The sequence below is a fragment of the Esox lucius genome, chromosome 7 (assembly GCF_011004845.1).
Source record: "Esox lucius isolate fEsoLuc1 chromosome 7, fEsoLuc1.pri, whole genome shotgun sequence".
Lineage (NCBI taxonomy): Eukaryota > Metazoa > Chordata > Actinopteri > Esociformes > Esocidae > Esox > Esox lucius.
The window spans coordinates 4,078,583-4,099,300 of record NC_047575.1 but is presented as its reverse complement, the minus strand read 5'-3'; the positions used below and the strand labels follow the sequence as shown (position 1 = coordinate 4,099,300).

General features: G+C 41.1%; 1 protein-coding gene across 3 annotated transcripts in view; it reads right to left on the bottom strand.

The window, feature by feature from the left end:
• The window catches only part of arhgef15 (Rho guanine nucleotide exchange factor (GEF) 15), a 35,941-nt gene that overhangs the window by 2,628 nt on the left and 12,595 nt on the right, over window positions 1-20,718 (bottom strand). For 2 of the 3 annotated variants that reach the window (XM_010870392.4, XM_013134312.3), the window contains 7 exons: window positions 20,096-20,225; window positions 19,919-19,993; window positions 17,834-17,926; window positions 17,141-17,295; window positions 9,122-9,304; window positions 8,934-9,016; window positions 8,574-8,678 (listed from right to left, as the gene is read on the bottom strand). In XM_010870392.4, the coding sequence (XP_010868694.2) occupies window positions 8,574-8,678; window positions 8,934-9,016; window positions 9,122-9,304; window positions 17,141-17,295; window positions 17,834-17,926; window positions 19,919-19,993; window positions 20,096-20,225 (824 nt within the window). The remainder of the gene's footprint in view (window positions 1-8,573; window positions 8,679-8,933; window positions 9,017-9,121; window positions 9,305-17,140; window positions 17,296-17,833; window positions 17,927-19,918; window positions 19,994-20,095; window positions 20,226-20,718) is intronic. The other variant, XM_020048501.3, reaches the window with a different exon arrangement.

Sequence of the window (20,718 nt, the reverse complement as noted above, 5' to 3'; positions counted from 1 at the left end):
TGCCATAATATATACTGTCATGTATGTGTGTTAAGCTTCATTCTGCCATAGTATATACTGTCATGTCTGTGTGTGTTAAGCTTCATTCTGCCATAATATATACTGTGATGTATGTGTGTGTTAAGCTTCATTCTGCCATAGTATATACTGTGATGTATGTGTGTTAAGCTTCATTCTGCCATAGTATATACTGTCATGTATGTGTGTGTTAAGCTTCATTCTGCCATAATATATACTGTCATGTATGTGTGTGTTAAGCTTCATTCTGCCATAGTATATACTGTCATGTATGTGTGTGTTAAGCTTCATTCTGCCATAATATATATACTGTCATGTATGTGTGTGTTAAGCTTCATTCTGCCATAGTATATACTGCCGTGTATAGTGTGTTTTGTGTAATGTTATATATAATATCTATATTTTATTAGTCCTTAGGTTACTGTGCATGGTTGAACTCCATTAGGATCATTGTGTATTTACTTGGTAAATAAGGGAACTGGCACTTAGAGAAAATAGGTCTTGTGCCATTGTTATTGTTTTAAGTTGGGGTTTTGCCACTGCCAGTTACAGATAAGGTCTTAGCTTGGGAGCAATAAGGTTTTCTTACCGTAGTGCATGGTGTCGTTTTAGTGCAACTTAATTTAAAATTAACTTCTGTTGATAAGAGTAATTACAAAGTAGGAATTTTGGTATGTACAAAAATAAGTGGAATAAATTATTCTTAGTTTTTTACCCTTTTTAACAACTAAGTCCTGTGCAAGGTTGTCTGAATAGCTCACGCACACAAGTTTCCATACCAGCTCTAGCTACATATCTTGTCAGCCATGACATAGTAAGAAATCCAGGTTCCGTTTGTATTATGGACATAATAGCTACGTTTCAAGATTTAAACACATCAGAAGGACGGACACCAATTTATGGAGATGAACAGTTTCTCTTTGTCATGGGAATGGAAGCCTGCTACAAATAATTGGCCTCAGCATGCAGCTATGTGCTAGCTAATTAGCTGGCTGCCCCTCTTGTTCCTCACGAAAGAAATGGTGGAAATTTGCAGGAACTTTTGCCTCTGACAATTTAAGTTCAACAACTAAGATATTAAATTGTTTTTCATTTTTTACATATCTAGTCCACGTTACCTACTTCTCAAGTAAACATGGAAAGGAGAGGTGATGATTGTGCTATGCTGACTCAGGCTAGAACAGTGAAAAATTGCATCGTGCTGTCAGTTCACGGAGATCTAAGTTGGGCGAGCTGACAGGCAAAATGAATAGAATGTGTCAATTGATGGAGGATGGTAACGATCTTAGCTTGTCTGTCATTCAGACAAAGTTGATGGTAGAATTCAACAAGCTGTTTGGTAAATTCTGTGAGTTGAATGTCTCAGTTAAAGGGATGTTTCACCAGATTTCAGAATTAATTAGTTTAAAAGGTTTGAGCCCAAGGCAAAAGCTTTTAAGAGATTTTGTGGAAAACACTGAAGCATGGATGGAAGAAGCTAGAAGATGCAATGAAGAGTTTCAGCCTTCAGACAGTGCATTATCTGTGAATTCAGCCACAGAAAAGCGGAAGTCAAGGTCTGGTTCCGAGCAATCTACTCACGTTTCATCCGCCTCATCTGCTAGATTAAAGGCGGAAACTGAAAAGGCAACTCTGCTAGCCCAAGCAGCTGCTTTGTAGCATAGGCAGGATTTAGACAGAGGAAGCTCCGCTTAAGACACAGAGGGAAGAGCTGGATTTACAAACTGCTCTGTCTGCTTCAAATGCTAGCATTAAGGTGGTAGAATAGTTTGAGGGTCTTCAAGTTTCATCTAGACCATCAAGTCATAACAGCATGAACTCCTACTTGGAATCATCTAAGACTGTAGATCTGCAAGTGCGTGGACAGGCAAAGATTTTTCTCCCATGGCTGTGAAGAGCGAACACGATGTTAAAGGGACTTTGCAATGCATCACAGAATTAATGGTGAAGCAACAAAGATTTTCCACTCTGCCTCCTCAGAACATTCCTGTTTTAAGGGAGACCCGCTGCAATACCGACCATTCATCAGGGCCTTTGAACATGGAGTGGAGGATAAGACAGAGAGAAGTAAGGACCGGCTTTACTTTATGGAACAGTATACCAATGGACAAGCTAGGGAGCTGATTCAGAGCAGTCTTCCCATGGAGCCAGATCATGGCTATTGTGAAGCGAAGAAGCTTCTAAAGGAGCATTAATTAAAGATTTCCATAGCATATATAGACAAGGCGCTGAACTGACCTAACATCAAGAACGAAGATGGAGAGGCTCTCTACTCATATGGCCTCTATCTAACAGGGAGTTGTAATGCTTTGACGGCTGTGGAATACATGGAGGATCATGACAATGCAGCAAACATGCGCGCCATCCTTGCCAAGCTTCCGTATTAACTGAGGGAAGCTATGCATCCATTGTTTGGCAGCATAAAGGATGAAGCCACCAAAAGTCAAGCTAAAGGTCAGGCGGACGGAGGGCCACACAGAAAGGCTTTGAGATTAGGCAAGGGAAGAAAGTCTCTAGTGGTCATGTTTGTGCCTTTTCCAGACCTTGCCTCTTCTGCCAAGCTGAACAGCATGCCATTGAACACTGCAATAAGATGAAGTCTCTTCACAAAGTGAAAATAGACTTCTTGAGAGGCAAAAGTTTGCGTTTTGGCTGCCTGAAACAGGGGCATATGAGTAAAGCTTGTAAGGCAAAGCTGAAATGCGAAGCCTGTTCACTGTCACATCCCACAGTGTTACATATGAAGGCCAAGGACAAAGCTACGTACAAGGAAGAGAAGCCATAAGGGAAACCATCGGACGACGCCGAAACCCAATTACTCGTCAGCGGTTTAATCAACACTGAGATGCAGACGTGGAGCCACGTGGGCCGACGATACAGAGAGCATTCTGGCAATCGTTCCGGTTCAGGTCAAGAAGGGCAACATGGTAGTGTGGAATCTGAGCATTAACAATTTCAATGAATGAACGTTTCATTGTAGGTGAATGTGCCTAGATAATGAGAAAAACAGAAACCTATCTTTTTAGATTCTCTCTCTGTAGGTTGCGCTCTACTAACCCCAGGAATGTTTCACATTGACCATTTGGCATGGGGGTTACTGTCTTGGAAACCTGATCTTTGCTAGGTAGACATACCCTTCAATATACACTCACCTAAAGGATTATTAGGAACACCATACTAATACTTAACCCCCTTTCGCCTTCAGAACTGCCTTAATTCTATGTGGCATTGATTCAACAAGGTGCTGAAAGCATTCTTTAGAAATGTTGGCCCATATTGATAGAATAGCATCTTGCAGTTGATGGAGATTTGTGGAATGCACATCCAGGGCACGAAGTTCCCCCTCCACCACATCCCAAAGATGCTCTATTGGGTTGAGATCTGGTGACTGTGGGGGCCATTCCAGTACAGTGAACTCATTGTCATGTTCAAGAAACCAATTTGAAATGATTCGAGCTTTGTGACATGGTGCATTATCCTGCTGGAAGTAGCCATCAGAGGATGGGTATATGGTGGTCATAAAGGGATGGACATGGTCAGAAACAATGCTCAGGTAGGCCGTGGCATTTAAACAATGCCCAATTGGCACTAAGGGGCCTAAAGTGTGCCAAGAAAACATCCCCCACACCATTACACCTCCACCACCAGCCTGCACAGTGGTAACAAGGCATGATGGATCCATGTTCTCATTCTGTTTATGCCAAATTCTGACTCTACCATCTGAATGTCTCAACAGAAATCGAGACTCATCAGACCAGGCAAAATTCTTCCAGTCTAGGCAACTGTCCAATTTTGGTGAACTTGTGCAAATTGTAGCCTCTTTTTCCTATTTTTAGTGGAGATGAGTGGTACCCGGTGGGGTCTACTGCTGTTGTAGCCCATCCGCCTCAAGGTTGTGTGTGTTGTGGCTTCACAAATGCTTTGCTGCATACCTCGGTTGTAACAAGTGGTTATTTCAGTCAAAGTTGCTCTTCTATCAGATTGAATCAGTCGGCCCATTCTCCTCTGACCTCTAGCATCAACAAGGCATTTTCGCCGACAGGACTGCCGCATACTGGATGTTTTTCCCCTTTCACACCATTCTTTGTAAACCCTAGAAATGGTTGTGCGTGAAAATCCCAGTAACTGAGCAGATTGTGAAATACTCAGACCGGCCCGTCTGGCACCAACAACCATGCCACGCTCAAAATTGCTTAAATCACCGTTCTTTCCCATTCTGACATTCAGTTTGGAGTTCAGGAGATTGTCTTGACCAGGACCACACCCCTAAATGCATTGAAGCAACTGCCATGTGATTTCTTTGTTTTGATTTTGTTTTTAAACCTTTATTTAACCAGGAAAATACTCGTTGAGATTAAAAATCTATTTTTCAAGAGTGTCCTGGCCAAGACAGGCAGCAGTACAACCATACATACAACACAGAATACACAAGAACATAAAACAACTAAATTAACAAATCCATCAACTACAAATACTTAAAATATCATGCAGAACAACTACAGCCAGATGTGGCTTCTTCCAAGTCAATTAATATCCTCTTAAAAGCAACAAATGGGACAAGCTTATTAAGTTTAAAATGTTTCTGTAACTTGTTCCATGCAGAGGGAGCAGAAAACTTAAAACGCGTTTTTTCCCAGCTCAGTTCTAACATTTGGTACAGACAGAAGGGAAAGATCCTGGGAACGAAGATTGTAAGTCTCAATATTATTTGCACTGATGTAGGTCAGAAGGTAGGATGGAAGAAGACCTAAAATAGCCTTATATATAAAAACATACCAGTGTTGAAGTCTCCGTGTTGATAGAGAAGACCATCCAACACGTTCATACAGTTCACAGTGGTGAGTGAGAACTTTAAGACCAGTGATGAACCTCAGAGCTCCATGGTATACAGTGTCCAGTGCATGTAAACTTTGAGACGAAGCATGCATATATAAAACATCACCATAGTCAAGAATATACATAAAAGTACCAGCAACTAACCTCTTTTTAGATTCGAATGAGAGACAGGATTTGATTCTAAAATAAAACCTAGTTTAAGTTTTAATCTATTTGCCAGCTGCTGAATATGAGAAGTAAAAGAAAGAGATTCATCTATTAAAATACCGAGATATCTTTATTAAAAACACATTCAATCTTCTTACCCTGAGAAGTGATGATCGAAGGCAGATTTAATTTGGATTTTGAATTTGAAAAAAGCATGACTTTTGTTTTTTCAGCATTTAAAACAAGTTTTAGATCATAAATGTTCTGTTGAAGCATATTAAAATCTAATTGTAATTGGGAGAGGGCCTGGACTGCTGTAGGTGCTGGGCAATACAGTACAGCATCATCTGCATAAAAAATAAAATTTTCCTTTCGATACGTTATGATTTATGTTATTTATATAAAGGATGAAAAGGAGTGGACCCAGCACTGATCCCTGTGGCACACCTTTTGTTATTTTGAGATAGCGAGAGGGGTTGCCCTCCACCTGCAAACACTGAGTTCTGTCTGTAAGGTAATTAACAAACCAACTTACAGTTTGTTCAGAAAGTCCAGCCCTCCACAATCTGTGCTTAAGCACTGTGTGGTCCACTGTATCAAATGCCTTAGAAAGGTCAATAAAAAGGGCTACACATTGCTGCTTGTTGTCTATGGATTCAATAAAGTCATTTAAAACCTTAAGAGCTGCAGCTGTTGTACTATGCCTTTTTCTAAAACCGGATTGAAAATCAGATAGAACATTTTTACTGTCTAAGAAAATCTTTAATTGATCACTGACAAGAGACTCTAAAACCTTGACCAGGACAGACAATTTAGAGATCGGTCTGTAGTTATTTAAGATAGCAGGGTCACAACCTTTTAACAGGGGAACCACAAAAGCTGATTTCCAAATGATTGGTTGATTAGATTAATGAGAAATTGAACAGGTGTTCCTAATAATCCTTTAGGTGAGTGTATATATCAGCTTGTAACCGACATTACAGTGAGAAGAGATTTAGGTTGTGTAAGGAAGACCAGGTCCGTAACCTCATGAACAAGACTTTCTAATGCTGCAATAAATAATATACTTTCTCTCTCCCTTGACAAACGGGTTTGCGATAATTATTACAACCACTATACGAAACGGCTGATTTCTAACAGTAGTGACAACCTATGCCTTCCTTGACCCAGCCAGTACGGCCACCTTCTGTACGGAAAAGCTAATGAAGCCGCTCAACCTCACTGGCAGACGTGCAAGCATTCTGTTGAAGACCATAGGGGAGGAGAGGATCGTGAGTAGTTACGCGGTGTTCAGCCTTGAAGTGAGCAGTCTGGAGGACAACGACTTCTTGGAGCTGCCCGATGTCTTTTCACAGACAAAGATCCCAGCTAGCAAAGGGAACATTCCCTGACAAGAAGATGTGGACAAGTGGCCTTACCTTGACCAGGTGTGTCTCCCAAAGATCTCCTCATCGGGACCAACGTACCCAAGGCTATGGAACCCTGGCATGTCATTGCCAGCGTGAATGACAGACTGAACGCTGTGAAGACTAGGCTCTGTTGAATCATTAATGGACCCCCCCTACCACACCATTGAGTATACCATCCCAAAAAGAAGATCATAGTTGTATTTTATTGTGGAGCATCGTACCATGGCACTACTTTGGACGACCAGCTGCTGCAGGGGCCGGATCTCACCAGCACCCTCTTGGGTGTCATCACCCAGATTGAGACATGAAACAGGTACGACCATGGCTGACATGGAGGCCCACCAAGTAAGGGTGCCAAATGAAGACTCATGGGCTAAGTACTAGCAACCTCTGGCCTCAGGTAATTGAGTAAGTTCAGCTGTCAAAGCTTAATTACTTACATCCACTTCACCATTTGTTACTCTGCAGATGCCCTGTTTATTCTTCCTGTTGTTTTTTTTGCCCTTAGTTTTTGCACTGACTTCTCAATTCCAATTTGCTTCTTACACTATTTGTTTCTTCTAAATGGTGTGTAGTATATTTCTATTCCTGTTGTTTTGTTTCATCCATAGATTTATATTCTTTCATACAGTTTGTACTGTGTTCTACTTCCTGTTGTTTTTATTCTGTTTCATTATTTCATACACATTTTTACTATTTTTGAACAGTTTCTATGGTGTTCTATGTCCTGTTGTTTTTATTATTTCATCCATCCATCCATCCATCATCTTCCGCTTATCCGGGGCCGGGTCGCGGGGGCAGCAGTCTAAGCAGGGATGCCCAGACTTCCCTCTCCCCAGACACTTCCTCTAGCTCTTCCGGGGGGACACCGAGGCGTTCCCAGGCCAGCCGGGAGACATAGTCCCTCCAGCGTGTCCTAGGTCTTCCCCGGGGTCTCCTCCCGGTGGGACGGGATCGGAACACCTTCCCAGGAAGGCGTTCCGGAGGCATCCAAAACAGATGCCCAAGCCACCTCAGCTGACCCCTCTCGATGTGGAGGAGCAGCGGCTCTAATCTGAGCTCCTCCCGGGTGACCGAGCTTCTCACCCTATCTCTAAGGGATCGCCCGGCCACCCTGCGGAGAAAGCTCATTTCGGCCGCCTGTATCCGGGATCTTGTCCTTTCGGTCATGACCCAAAGCTCATGACCATAGATGAGAGTAGGAACGTAGATTGACTGTTAAATCGAGAGCTTCGCCTTGCGGCTCAGCTCTTTCTTCACCACGACAGACCGATACATCGACTGCATTACTGCAGAAGCTGCACCGATCCGTCTGTCAATCTCCCGTTCCATCCTTCCCTCACTCGTGAACAAGACCCCTAGATACTTAAACTCCTCCACTTGAGGCAGGCACTCTCCACCAACCTGAAGTGGGCAAGCCACCCTTTTCCGACTGAGGACCATGGCCTCGGATTTGGAGGTACTGATTTTCATCCCCATCGCTTCACACTCGGCTGCAAACCGTCCCAGTGCATGCTGAAGGTCCTGGTTATTATTTCATTGTTTTGTAAATATCTGTTTCCCTCTATGTTCATTGTCCTTTGCCTCATATATCACCCCATATAGTGTGATCCGGAAGAATATGTTGAACAATGACATCTACGCCCTCAAAATATCTTGCCCTCAATGTATATCTGACACAGTGTCATTCTGTTAGTTTACCCCACCAGACCATTTTCCTATACATACCATATTGGAGGACCTCGTCCATTGTTGCTATGCTATATTTAAATTGATATATTTTTGCTTTATATATTTCTTACTTCTTACTACGTAGATGTTGTGTGGCATGTCACAATAATTTAATTGTTCAGAATGAGGATGGAGGATTCTTTGACGAAAGCAAAGTTTGAAGGACACAAATATTATTTCAATTAAAAATCATTATTTTTAACCTTGTCAATGACTATATTTCCTATTCATTTAGCAATATTTCCTATTCAAACTAATTTCATGTATGCTTTCATGGAAAACAAGGACATTTCTAAGTGACCCCAAAGGTAGCATATACTAAACAGATTTTGAGTCACGGAAATAAAGGTTTTTACATTAAGTTGTTGAATAAAGCATCTTGATTATACAGTTGGAATTTCATATTTAAATGTCCTAATTTTTTCCACCTACCTTCATGGGTTTTACGTATCACATTGATGATGTCAGCAGGCTCCAGGGTGAGCTCATCAGCCTGTTGAGCAACATATCTTTCCACACACTGTACCTGGGGACAATCTGAAACAACACGTTTTAGTGTACAGTTTCACCTCCGGTCTAAATAGGAATGATAATGTTTTTATGGAAATGGTATGACAAAGTTCAACTAAGATTTGGATTTGTTTTTTTGACTTAACCCCTGAAATTGGAGAAGGTGTGAGAGCTTTCATTATGGCCACCCTGGGAACAATTAGGGTTTAGACAATTGTACACTTTATTTGACAGGAAAGATTGAGAGATTCTCCTGAAACTTTTTTCTGTCTTTTCACTCACCCCAGTCTTCATAAATCACATCGTTCTCTCTGTGTGGGTCATCAAGTGAAGGGAATGCTGCCATCCACCGATGCATATCTGATCTATAAAGAGAGAGAGTGAGCAAAAAATGGGTACAACACTGTTAGGCTTTTCTCTTGAGAACAACACTGTTAGGCTGCTCTGGTTGGTTGGGGGAATGCTCTTACTCTGAGGGGGCCTTCAGCAGATATTCAATGGCCAAACCCTGGTGGTTCTCCAGAAGTAGCAGACAAAAGGAATGTTGCAACGCTGGGCCTGTATCTCCTGGTTCAGAACCAGCACCAAACATTACCGGTCGGACCTGCACCAGGGAGCGGTGGGTGTGGTCTGTCACCACATAACGCTCTGAGCTGTAAATAAGAATTAAAAAGAGTTGTATTGCAAAGTAAGTTTCACAAGAAACAATTAATTTGTTCCGGCTGTTGGTGCAACAATTTACACAAAAGGAGTAAGAGAAATAAAAACAAATAAAAACAGTGGACTGAGCATAAAAATAGTAGACCATACGTTAATAAATTACTAAAGAATAACTAAAAACTATAGTATATGTAAGGTGCAAGGTTTTGTCCAGATGAGGGTTTTGTACGTGGGGAGTGGTAATAAATGTGTCTAGTTGAGGGCGGTGTGTGTATGTGGGAAAGGGTTATATATATCATATGTCCAGTTGAGGGTTGTGTGTGAACAGTATGTGGGGAGTGGGCTATAGTCAATGTGGTTCCGGTAGGCATGTTCATGAGGCTTACTGCTGTAGGAAAGTAACTGTTTTTGTGGCGAGAGGTTTTGGTCCTGATAGACCTTAGCCTTCTGCCAGAGGGGAGAGCTATGAATGTCCATTTCCAGGGTGAGAAGGATCAGCCCCAATCATTACCCCTCACCTCCACGTCCTGGTGGTGTGTAGGTCGTATAGAGACGGCAGATTGCTGCCAATCACCCTCTCCGCAGTGCCCGTCTTTGGCAGTGGCTGCAGCGCACCAGATGGTGATGGAGGAGGTCAGGGTGGACTGAAATGCATCATAATAGTCGTTGGCAGGTTTACATTTTTTAGCTGCCTCAGGAAGTACATCCTCTGCTATGCTTTCTTTGTAAGACAGGTGATGTTCAGCTCCCACTTGAGTTCTTGGACGATGGTGGTGCCCAGAAAGCTAATGGACTCCACATAGTTGACTGGGGAGCCACCCAGGGCGATGGAGGAAGGGCAGCTCGGCTTCTCCTGAAGTCCACTATAATCTCCACTGTCTTTAGAGCGTTGTGCTCCAAGTTGTTCTGACTGCACCAGGACAACAGATGGTCAATCTACCACTTGTAGGTGGACTTGTCTCTATTAGAAATAAGTCACATGAGGGTGGTGTCATCTGCAAACTTCAGGAGCTTGACAGAGTGATGACTGGAGGTGCAGCTGTTGGTGTACAGGGAGAAGAGTAGGGGGGACAGGACACAGCATTCAGGGGAGCCGGTTCTTATGGTCACTTCCCCAGCCTCATTAACTCCTATTGGACAGGAAAGCTGTGAGCCACCTGCATGTGGACTTGGGCACTCCCAGTTGGGAGAGCTTGTCTTGAAGCAAAGCGGGAATTATGGTGTTGAATGCGGAACTGAAGTCCACAAACAGGATTCTGGTGTAGGTGCCAGGGGAGTGAGGATGAAGTGAAGAGCCATGTTTACCGCGTTGTCCACAGACCTGTTGGCTCTGTAAACAAACTGCAGTGGGTCTAGTAGAGGGTCGGTGATGCTCTTGAGGGTAGGAGAGCACAAGGCGCTCAAATGACTTCATAACCACAGAGGTCAGGGCGACTGGTCTATAGTCATTAAGTCCTGTGATCCTTAGCTTCTTGGGGACTGGGATGGTGATGGAGAATTTGAATTTGAAAGAATGTCTCCAGTGAAGCGTTAAAGATGTCCATAAACACAGCAGAAAGCTGATCTGCTCAGTGCTTTAGGGTGGATGGGGAGACACCATCAGGCCCTGCTGCTCTCCAAGGGTTCTGTCTCTTGAATAGACAGTTAATGACCCCCTCCAGGATTGAAGATTCCATTGTAGTGGCAGAGGTGGGGATGATTGGTATGGGTGATTGTGAATGGACAGGGGGTTGGCAGAGAAAATCTTTTTTTAATCTTCAGTCTTCACCAAGAATTGAAATGGTCAACAGTGACATAAAGAGGAATAAATCCGATAACACTTTATATGATAGATGGCGTCATGCATTATGATGATCTTATAGCCATGTTAAAACATGCAATAACTTGTCATAATCTGTTATAATATTGTCGAAACATGGCAGTCACTACTTGATACATACAAGTTTGCAAAATAGAACTCTAATGGCACAGGAGTATAACTGTAATGCATTAAAAGAGAGAACATGTTGTAGCCTTGATGACAGAAGATGAAGAGGGCTCAGCACAATAAGTTAATATAATACATATTTGTCATTAATTTTAGTATGTATTCATGGAGTTTAGTTTTTAATTGATAAATAGTTAATGTTGAATGCATGGCTGAGTGATTGTTAACGTCAAGTTTTTCACAACTGATCTATTTTAGTACGGTGAGTTGTGTATAGTTGAGAAGTACCTCTGACTGCAGTGTGAATTTCAAACCTTTGTTTCTGCCCACGATTGTCCCCACCCACCGTTTTTTTTGTCCATCTGTGGTTTGACAGACACTCACTGAAAACAAACACAAACTTTTGTGCAAGGCAGACATTGAATATAAACCTATTTCATTTGTGAAGATTGTATAATAATTCTTACAAATTGATACCAGCATGTGTTCTTATATTTGAGTCAAGCTTTTGATATCGTTGCAATGAACAACAGACTTGATATGTATGTGATGTACTGATAAAATTGTGTTGAACAAGAACATGGAGCGATATGCCTTCATATCTCACATTGCACAGGGCCTGAGCAAGAGCAGCAAGGATTAGGAATGGAAGAGAGGCCATCCAAGTGGTGGGCTCTCCCAAGACTTTGCAGAGAAGTAGAAAAGAAAGGGACTGCCTCAAACCCAGTCTCAGATTTCAGATTAGATTAGATTGGATTCAATTTTGTCATTAAACAAGTACAAGTAAAGTACACTAAAATGCAGTCTTTAACCAGAAGTGCAAATAGAAGAGGGCAGAAAATGTACAAGTATTAAGTATATGCAGGTTACAAGTGGAATGTATAGATGTGCAATGAAGGCAAATAGGAGGGCATAAACATTTACAAGTATTAAGTATAGTGATGTTACAAGTGGGATAAATATTTATGCGGGTACAAATGGCAATTCTGAAAGGCATTCTAAATGTGCAAACGAGGGAAATGTGCAGATGTCCACTTGGACGTCACATCACACTGGCTGGTCATGAGAGACAACAAAGGTGCAGAGTACCTGGGCGCATAGGCACACCGAAGGTTTTGTGCAAGAAATGTAATGCACATCTTTGTTTCACCAGCCAAACCAACTGCTCTTTAAAGTTTTACAGGAAAAAGTTATATGAAATAGACTTAACGCTGCTGATTACACTTTGAGTACTTGGTTCACATTGTTGTGTGATCTTTATTGTTATGTTACAGGTTAGTTATGTGTCATATTGTGATATGAAAGTGTTTTTTCTGCCTTTTCTCATTAAATATATTTTCAGGAAATGATAAGTGTTCCTAGATAACCCAAGAAAACAACTGGAATAATTTTCCCAATCTAAAACCTAAATGTGTGTAGTAGAGGGTTATGGCTGATCAGTGTTTATACATTCACTACTTGACCTATTCTGATTTATAATGCTCTTTACATTCCTCATGAGAATGGAGACAGACTATAGCACATACAGTTGTGCTCATAGGTTTGCATACCCTGGCAGAAATGTGAAATTCTGGCATTCATTTTGAAAATATGACTGATCATGACTTTTATTTAAAGATAATGATCATATGAAGCAGATTATTATCACATAGTCGTTTGGCTCCTTTTTAAATCATAATGATAACAGAAATCACCCAAATGGCCCTGATCAAAAGTTTACATACCCTTGAATATTTGGCCTTGTTACAGACACACAAGGTGACACACACAGGTAAAAATGGCAATTAAAGGTGAATTTGCCACACCTGTAGCTATGTAAATTGCAATTAGTGTTTGTGTATACATAGCCAATGAGTTTGTTAGCACTCACGTGGATGCACTGAGCAAGCTAGATACTGAGCCATGGGGAGCAGAAAAGAACTGTCAAAAGACCTGCGTAACAAGGTAATGGAACTTTATAAAGATGGAAAAGGACATAAAAAGATACACAAAGCCTGGCAAATGCCAGTCAGTACTGTTCAATCACTTATTAAGAAGTGGAAAATTCAGGGATCTCTTGATACCAAGTCAAGCTCAGGTAGACCAAGAAAGATTTCAGCCAAAACTGCCAGAAGAATTGTTTGGGATACAAAGAAAAACCCACGGGTAAGAAGAGGAGAAATACAGGCTGCTCTGGAAAAAGACGGTGTGGTTGTTTCAAGGAGCACAATATGACGTTACTTGAACAAAACTTGAGCTGCATGGTCAAGTTGACAAAATGCCTGACAACACCTTGACACGCCTCACAGCTCCTGCACACTGTAATTTGGAGTGACGAGACCAAAATAGTGCTTTATGGTCACAACCATAAGCGCTATGTTAGGAGAGGGGTCAACAAGGCCTATAGTGAACAGAATACCATCCCCACTGTGAAGCATGGTGGTGGCTCAGTGATGTTTGGGGGGGGGGGGGTGAGCTCTAAAGGCATGGATAATCTTGTGAAAATTTATGGCAAGATTTGCATTCTTCTGCACAAAAGCTGCGCATGGAGCGCTCTTGGACTTTCCATCATGACAATAACCCTAAGCACAAGGCCAAGTTGACACTCCAGTGGTTACAGAAGAAAAAGGTGGAAAGGGTTCTGGAGTGGCCATCACAGTCTCCTGACCTTAATATCATCGAGCCACTCTGGGGAGATCTCAAACATGCGGTTCATGCAAGACAACCAAAGACTTTGCATTACCTGGAGGCATTTTGCGAAGACGAATGGGCAGCTATAGCAACTGCAAAAATTTGGGGCCTCATAGACAACTGTTACAAAAGACTGCATGCGGTCATTGATGCTAAAGGGGGCAATACACAGTATTATGAACTAAGGGTATGCAGACTTTTGAACAGGGTTAATTTTTTTTCTTTGTTGCCATGTTCTGTTTTATGATTGTGCCATTCTGTTATGACTTATAGTTGAATGTGAATCCCATAAGAAATAAAATAATGTGAATGTGCTTTGTACAATAAAGTATTTTTTTTATCCATGTAGGTTTGGTTGGATTAGGTTTTGCTTTCATTGACATTGATACCTTCGACATTAACCTCAACTTGGGTGACCTTGAAGAAGACAGGAAGGGGTCGGGTTAAACACGTTTGACTCTGCCCACATTGAGCCAGGCCCCGAATGGCACACTGCAGTCAGTGGCTTCTTGCTAGCTGAGCATTCACAATGTTATAGATGAATTAATCCTTTAGTGTCAAATTTGGTCAGTTCTATATTTTTCCCAGGGGTGATAGTAGAAAAAAATCCTGAGCCTGAACTTTTTCTCCCTGGGAGGTAAGCGGGCCTCTAAGCCCTGATCAACATAACTGTCAAGCGGGATCCAGGGGTGTGCTCCCCTGGAAGAACATTTTGATAAATAGTGCCTTAAATTATTATTAAATATTATAGATTCTGGTGACTTTTGTGGATATAAATGGACATCATTCAGACATGAGATGAACAAACCCAATACAAGCCTATATTACAGTAGCATCTTTTTGTAGAGCACCAGAGCTCCTGGGACCCTGGGCCTGTTCATTAATCCATCCCTGCTTTTACTTATCTTACTTATTTATACAGTCACTTACCTGCATACTTATTGCTTGTATAGCATACTGAGACTACAGATACTACAGCCATATTAAGAAAGGTCAGTGGGTGGCAATTATAATACTTATAATTATAATATCCATGCTTTTGTCCGTGGCCTCAATGTTAAGTGAAAACATGTTATTCTTAAGCTTGTCGGACAGATTTCTTTTAACTTCTGGCGAGATGCCGTGTGTAATAAGATAGCCAAGGGCGTAAATCTGATTTAACAGTAGGGGGGACAATAAACATAACATTTCTGAAGAGCAATTTTTGAAGGGGACACAAATAATACAGCCACAATTATACTTGTAGAGGACGTGCACACAGAGGAAAGCCTTAATACTATCATTAGTGTGGGCTAGCATGGTACCATCATCCTTCTTTTCAATGTTTCTCTTGATTCAATGAAAAAGCTGACTAAATTAACCATATGACGACTTACTGTACTTACTTTGCGTTTTGGTGTACTGAAAAAGGATCTTATGTCCGTTTTTCTCTTCTCCGTCATTTTATCTGGGCAGCAACACAAATCTTTAACGTCAGATGTCTAAGTATAGGCCTACATTAGGTTCACCACGCGGTCCTATTATAATTATAAAATGATCTTGCTTCAACCACATAAATATTAGGTTTCGTCTGGGACAGAGGATATATATTTAACAGCAGCAAACCCACTGATCAGCCACTTAACATCATATTGAGCAGAACACAACCTGTAGATCTTCAATATTAACCCTAATATCAGTTCACAGATAACGTGGTAACGTTAGTTGCAGTGGCCAGGTGCATTTCTATCCAACAAGCTATTAAACAAGCTAGGTAACGTTACATAATATTACACTAAACATAGCGAACTTTTATGTCATGACTAATTTATTAATTACTCAGCATCATTTCTATTTGAGAAAAGAAAACATTCATCCGATGTTTAATGTGAATAAAATAGCTTTGAAGGGACAACCCTTAGATGGGGGGGGGGGTCCTGACCCCCCTGACCCCCCTGGGATTTCCGCCCTTGAAGATAGCCCGCATGCTGCCTCGAGACAGACAGATGCGTGAGAGCGAGTTTATCCTCCGCTAATTTCTGACAGAAAGTGACAGGTGGACGAGCGATTGTAAACGACAGATCAAACTCGGCAATGAAGGAGCACAAGCAAATTTTTAAATCAGCCACGCGATCGGTCATCGAGGCTCGGATATCTGCTGTGGCTGTTGCCCCCGGCAAACGTGAGGTGTGTTGAATTGCTCGGACAGCTGCTTGATGACTAGGGTCTAACTCGTGCGGTGGCAGCACTTTTTTCCCACTAGTACCATATAATATTTTCCTTGCGCACAAAGTGCAGAAACATGCTCCTGCTTGCCGGAGTTTTTGACACCAGCTTCCAAAGGGCTTTTCGTCTCTACCCACCTCCTCTATCCAAGACCAGCGCCATTTATTCTTTATGCCTTTATCGACGAGTTTGGTGTCTTCCCCTGGCTTCATAAAGTTGCGCTCCATGACTTTTCGCGTTTCGCGCTGCCAGTGTGGGAAACAAAACAAATTCGCACGCGGAGTGACAGCTGAATCAATCTGATTGGCCAAAACCCAAGACCAGCCCCTACCCTATTACCGATTGGCTGAAGTAGGCTTACTGGTGTGGTTTAGTGAAAGCGCCACTCAGATCTTGGGAATTGTCAGATCACGCGAACGCGAAACTGATTTTTTTTTCGCAGTCACATCTGTACGCCGGAAATCCGGCGTGGCGCCGGAGCGCTATCAGCCATGTTTTCCACAATAGAAACATTGAGGTATTTTAATTCATTACAATTTGCATTAACATTTACAATATATGTGAAGTCTCTCAACCAGCTTCATGTAGTACCCTGGAATGCTTTTCCAACAGTCTTGAAAATGATACTGTGATAACCCATTAGTTTCTGCATGTTTTTATTTGTTTTATTACTACCCCCTACAGCATTGTAAAAGGATGAGGAAAAACACTGAAGACTTTAATATATTTTTAATAATTCACTTGCTTTTAATTGCGGGAATTATGTATTTTTCTATGTGATTAATCAGAGTAGTAATGGACAGATTAATCAGTTATAAAAAATAGTTGCAGACCTACTGTATTTCAACAACTTGGTTTTGGACTATGGAGTTTGGTGACTTTCTGGTAAGTTTGGTAAACAGGACTGATTTCAGCCTATGTATGCAGAATCCTTGGGTCTGTTCAAAGACCTTCATGCGGCTTGCTAACACTGGGCAACTTCCTGCCTTACATCCTTGCGCCAAAGTTAGGGTATTACATAACTTACCTCTTTCTGTATGTGACTAAGAGTAGGTCGTTGAAGAGAAAGAGGTAGATGGGAGTGAGTTTGAGACGGATGCTGAACAGGGAAGCCCCCTTGGAAAGCTGATGTAGCTCTCCTCTCTTCTCCAGGTAGCGAGACTTTGAGACGATTGGAAGAGCCTGCATGGGAACAAGTCTGAGGGATTAGACAGAAACATCTTATGTAGAACAGTAATGTTTGATATTGGGTTGCATGTAAAATAGGTAATCATGTCAGTTCTATAATTCTTACATCTGCAATGTTCTACATGTTTCACATCAGTTAATACATGGCTAAGGCTTAAAGGACAATTTCCTATTATTTACCACTTGATGTTGAATGGTTCCTACCCTGAAAGTAGTCTATGGGAAACATTAATCTCTGGTTTAGTTTTCTAACTTCAGTAAACTTGATGCACAGAAAATAGTTGGGGCATATGAACTTTGTTAAATCTCCTTAATCCAAATGTATAGTTTATTTCTCATCTTATTTAGAGTTTTTGTACAACATGCCCACATGGCCTAATTGTTTAATTAGCTGACATTTGCAATGGCTTTTTTAAATAACATAACCACTGATTTTTATTTGTAGGGTTAGAAAACCATCTAAAAAAAGTGAAATTATCATTGATGTCCGAACCTAATTGGTCTGAGTATAAGGTGGATTTGTGACATGCACCTTGAGTTTTTGGAACTCCAGAGTATTGCTGACTTGTATGAGTTCTTCTATCTGCTTCATGCGGCCAACCTGGGTGTTGGACTCTTTGATTATCTAAAAGTGAGAAATAAAAAACCACACCATTATTTAATACTAATGTCATTATTAAGAAAAACATTTTGTTGAACAAGTAATAAAAACTGGTTTGACTTTATTTATCCCAATGTCCATCTGAAAATTCAGATACTCAAATATTTTGTTGTAAATAATTAACTGCTTACTAAGGATGGAGTTAAGAATTAGGTTCCAATTAAGGTTTGGGTAAGGGTTAACTTTCGGTTTAGGATGAGGGTTAAGGTGAGGTTTAGGATAAGGGTTGAGGTGAGGTTTAGGATAAGGGTTGAGGTGAGGTTTAGGATAAGGGTTGAGGTGAGGTTTAGGATAAGGGTTGAGGTGAGGTTTAGGATAAGGGTTGAGGTGAGGTTTAGGATAAGGGTTGAGGTGAGGTTTAGAATAAGGGTTAACTTTCGGTTTAGGATGAGGGTTAAGATGAGGTTTAGTAGATAGTTGAAATGTCACTGATAGTTAGTACAGCACTGACATATACCCTATGGTGAAACTCCAAATAAAAATATGCTCCAAAATGATAGGCCCCTGTATTCAATACCTTATGCACCCTCCCCTTGCAAGGATAATGACACTGGGCTTTTTCCATATGGTTTATTACTAGGGTGCTCAATACTTTTTAATCGAGTGACCCAGAGGTGGAGCTTAAATGGGTGCGCACCCAGTTTATTATCTTAAGGTTTATCTTACGGTTAAAAATGATATTGCAAACAAAATAAAAATGTGATTATGATTTTTTTGCAATATATTGTTCAGTTGACACTGAAGTGTTAAACATCTGTACTTGTTTTGTTATTCCATAATGCATTTGTATGATGACCAATATGTGACAGTGGGGCTGTAACCAGTGTTGCCAGATGCAGAGGTTTCCAGATTGTTGTATAGAAGAAATAGCGTTTGTTCAGTTTTTATGTGGAGTCCACAGGGTAATTGGGCATAATGTCAGTGATATATGGCAACCCTAGGTGTAACGTTGGAACTTGTCGGCTCATTTGCTAAAGAATTGAAATGTGGAAGATTGCTTGCTTAAGTAACAAAACATAAAAATGGAACCACTCTGAGAAAAAAATATATAGTGATATGTGCCCTTGAGAAACGTATTTTTGTAAAGTTGTTGAGCAGCAAGATGCATGAGAAGATGGATAGATTTGACTTTACAATGAAGGGAGCAGCTAGTTATGATCCAGGTACAACAGCAGCTTGCACCAAAGTTTTGTAACTGCAGGTAGGTTTTGTTGTAGCATAATAATAATTGTCTGTTCATCATTTACAAGATTTTAGTGGTGGAGTGGGGGGGGGGGGGGGGGTCTCCACGGCTTGGTTCGCAGCCATGTGAGAGAAAGATAAGCTCCGCCCCTGGAGTGACCCCCAGCCTAGCCTTTAGTCAATCATTTGATCTCTCTTATAGCTAACTTTGTTGGTTTGGGTCCTACAGTGCCCCTTAGAGATCATGGTAAAAAAAAAAAATAGCCTGACTAATCCGTTCCTTTTTTTGAAAAGATGAAGGATTGTCCTGGAACCATGGGGGTCCTGTGTGAAAATATATGCAATTATGCAAATGTATGCACTTACTACAGGAAGTTGCTCTTTCACAATTATGGTAATTAATAATACTTTAACAATTACATCGTTTGACTTACATATTTTTATTATAATAACCCCTCCCCACACGGGCTGTTCCACTTGAGATTCCCAGGCCGACATTCTACCCTAGTCCTCATTTTGTTTAGCCAATATCGCATACTACAGTATATACTTTTAAATGGGTATAAGGATTCCTTTTTTAGGGCAAATTCACCACTGCTGTACAACATTTTGTGTCTAATTTTACCATAGCACCACCACCTGATGTGAAAGTGAGGTATAAACATAAAACAAAAATCACAATACTGCATTAAAATATATATTTTAATGGAGATGTTTATCAAGTGTGGCAATCATTTGTGTATCAAATTGGGGTTGATGTGATGTGGTTGTTACCTCAGACACTGAAGCCAAAGCTCTAGAAGCAGTGTTCTCCTCCTCGGTTCCCTGCTTTGTCCTCTTCAGGATGTTCTGTGTGGAAACGCGGACTTAGGCACCCAACGACATAATTAAGACAAACAATAGGGAGCTGTGACCTGGAGATGTGACTTAGAGATGCAACAAGTGTCTGACCTGTAGGAGGATCTTGAGACGTGTAATCCTCTGGAAAGGGACGAGCAGAAAAGAGGAGAAAGGGAGACGGCGACACAGAGGAGACTCCTCCAACCTCCGCATGACCAACATGAACGGCTTGTTGCATTGGCTGCAAGGCGGACAGTTTCATGAGTCAGGCTCACCACATGGAACTCAGTTTGGAAGTCAATGCAATGTGAAAAAGATGGAACTAAGACTGCATAGCACATTTTATCAGCAACAACTATGGTGACAATTTTCACAAAAGAGCCTGCACAGCCAACAATTAAACTTGATTATTATTATTATTAATATTATTACTTACACATAGTAAATAAGCAAGGCCTTCTCTGAAAAATACATTTTCTGGATGGCAGCATACAGTGGGGAGAATAAGTATTTGATACACTGCCAATTTTGCAGGTTTTCCCACTTACAAATCATGTAGAAGTCTGTAATTTTTATCATAAGTACTCATCAACTGTAAACTGTAAATAAAAATCCATAAAATGACATTGTATTACTTTTAAGTAATTAATTTGCATTTTATTGCATGACATTAGTATTTGATACATTAGAAAAGCAGAACTTAATATTTGGTACCGAAACGGCGAGTGGAGTTT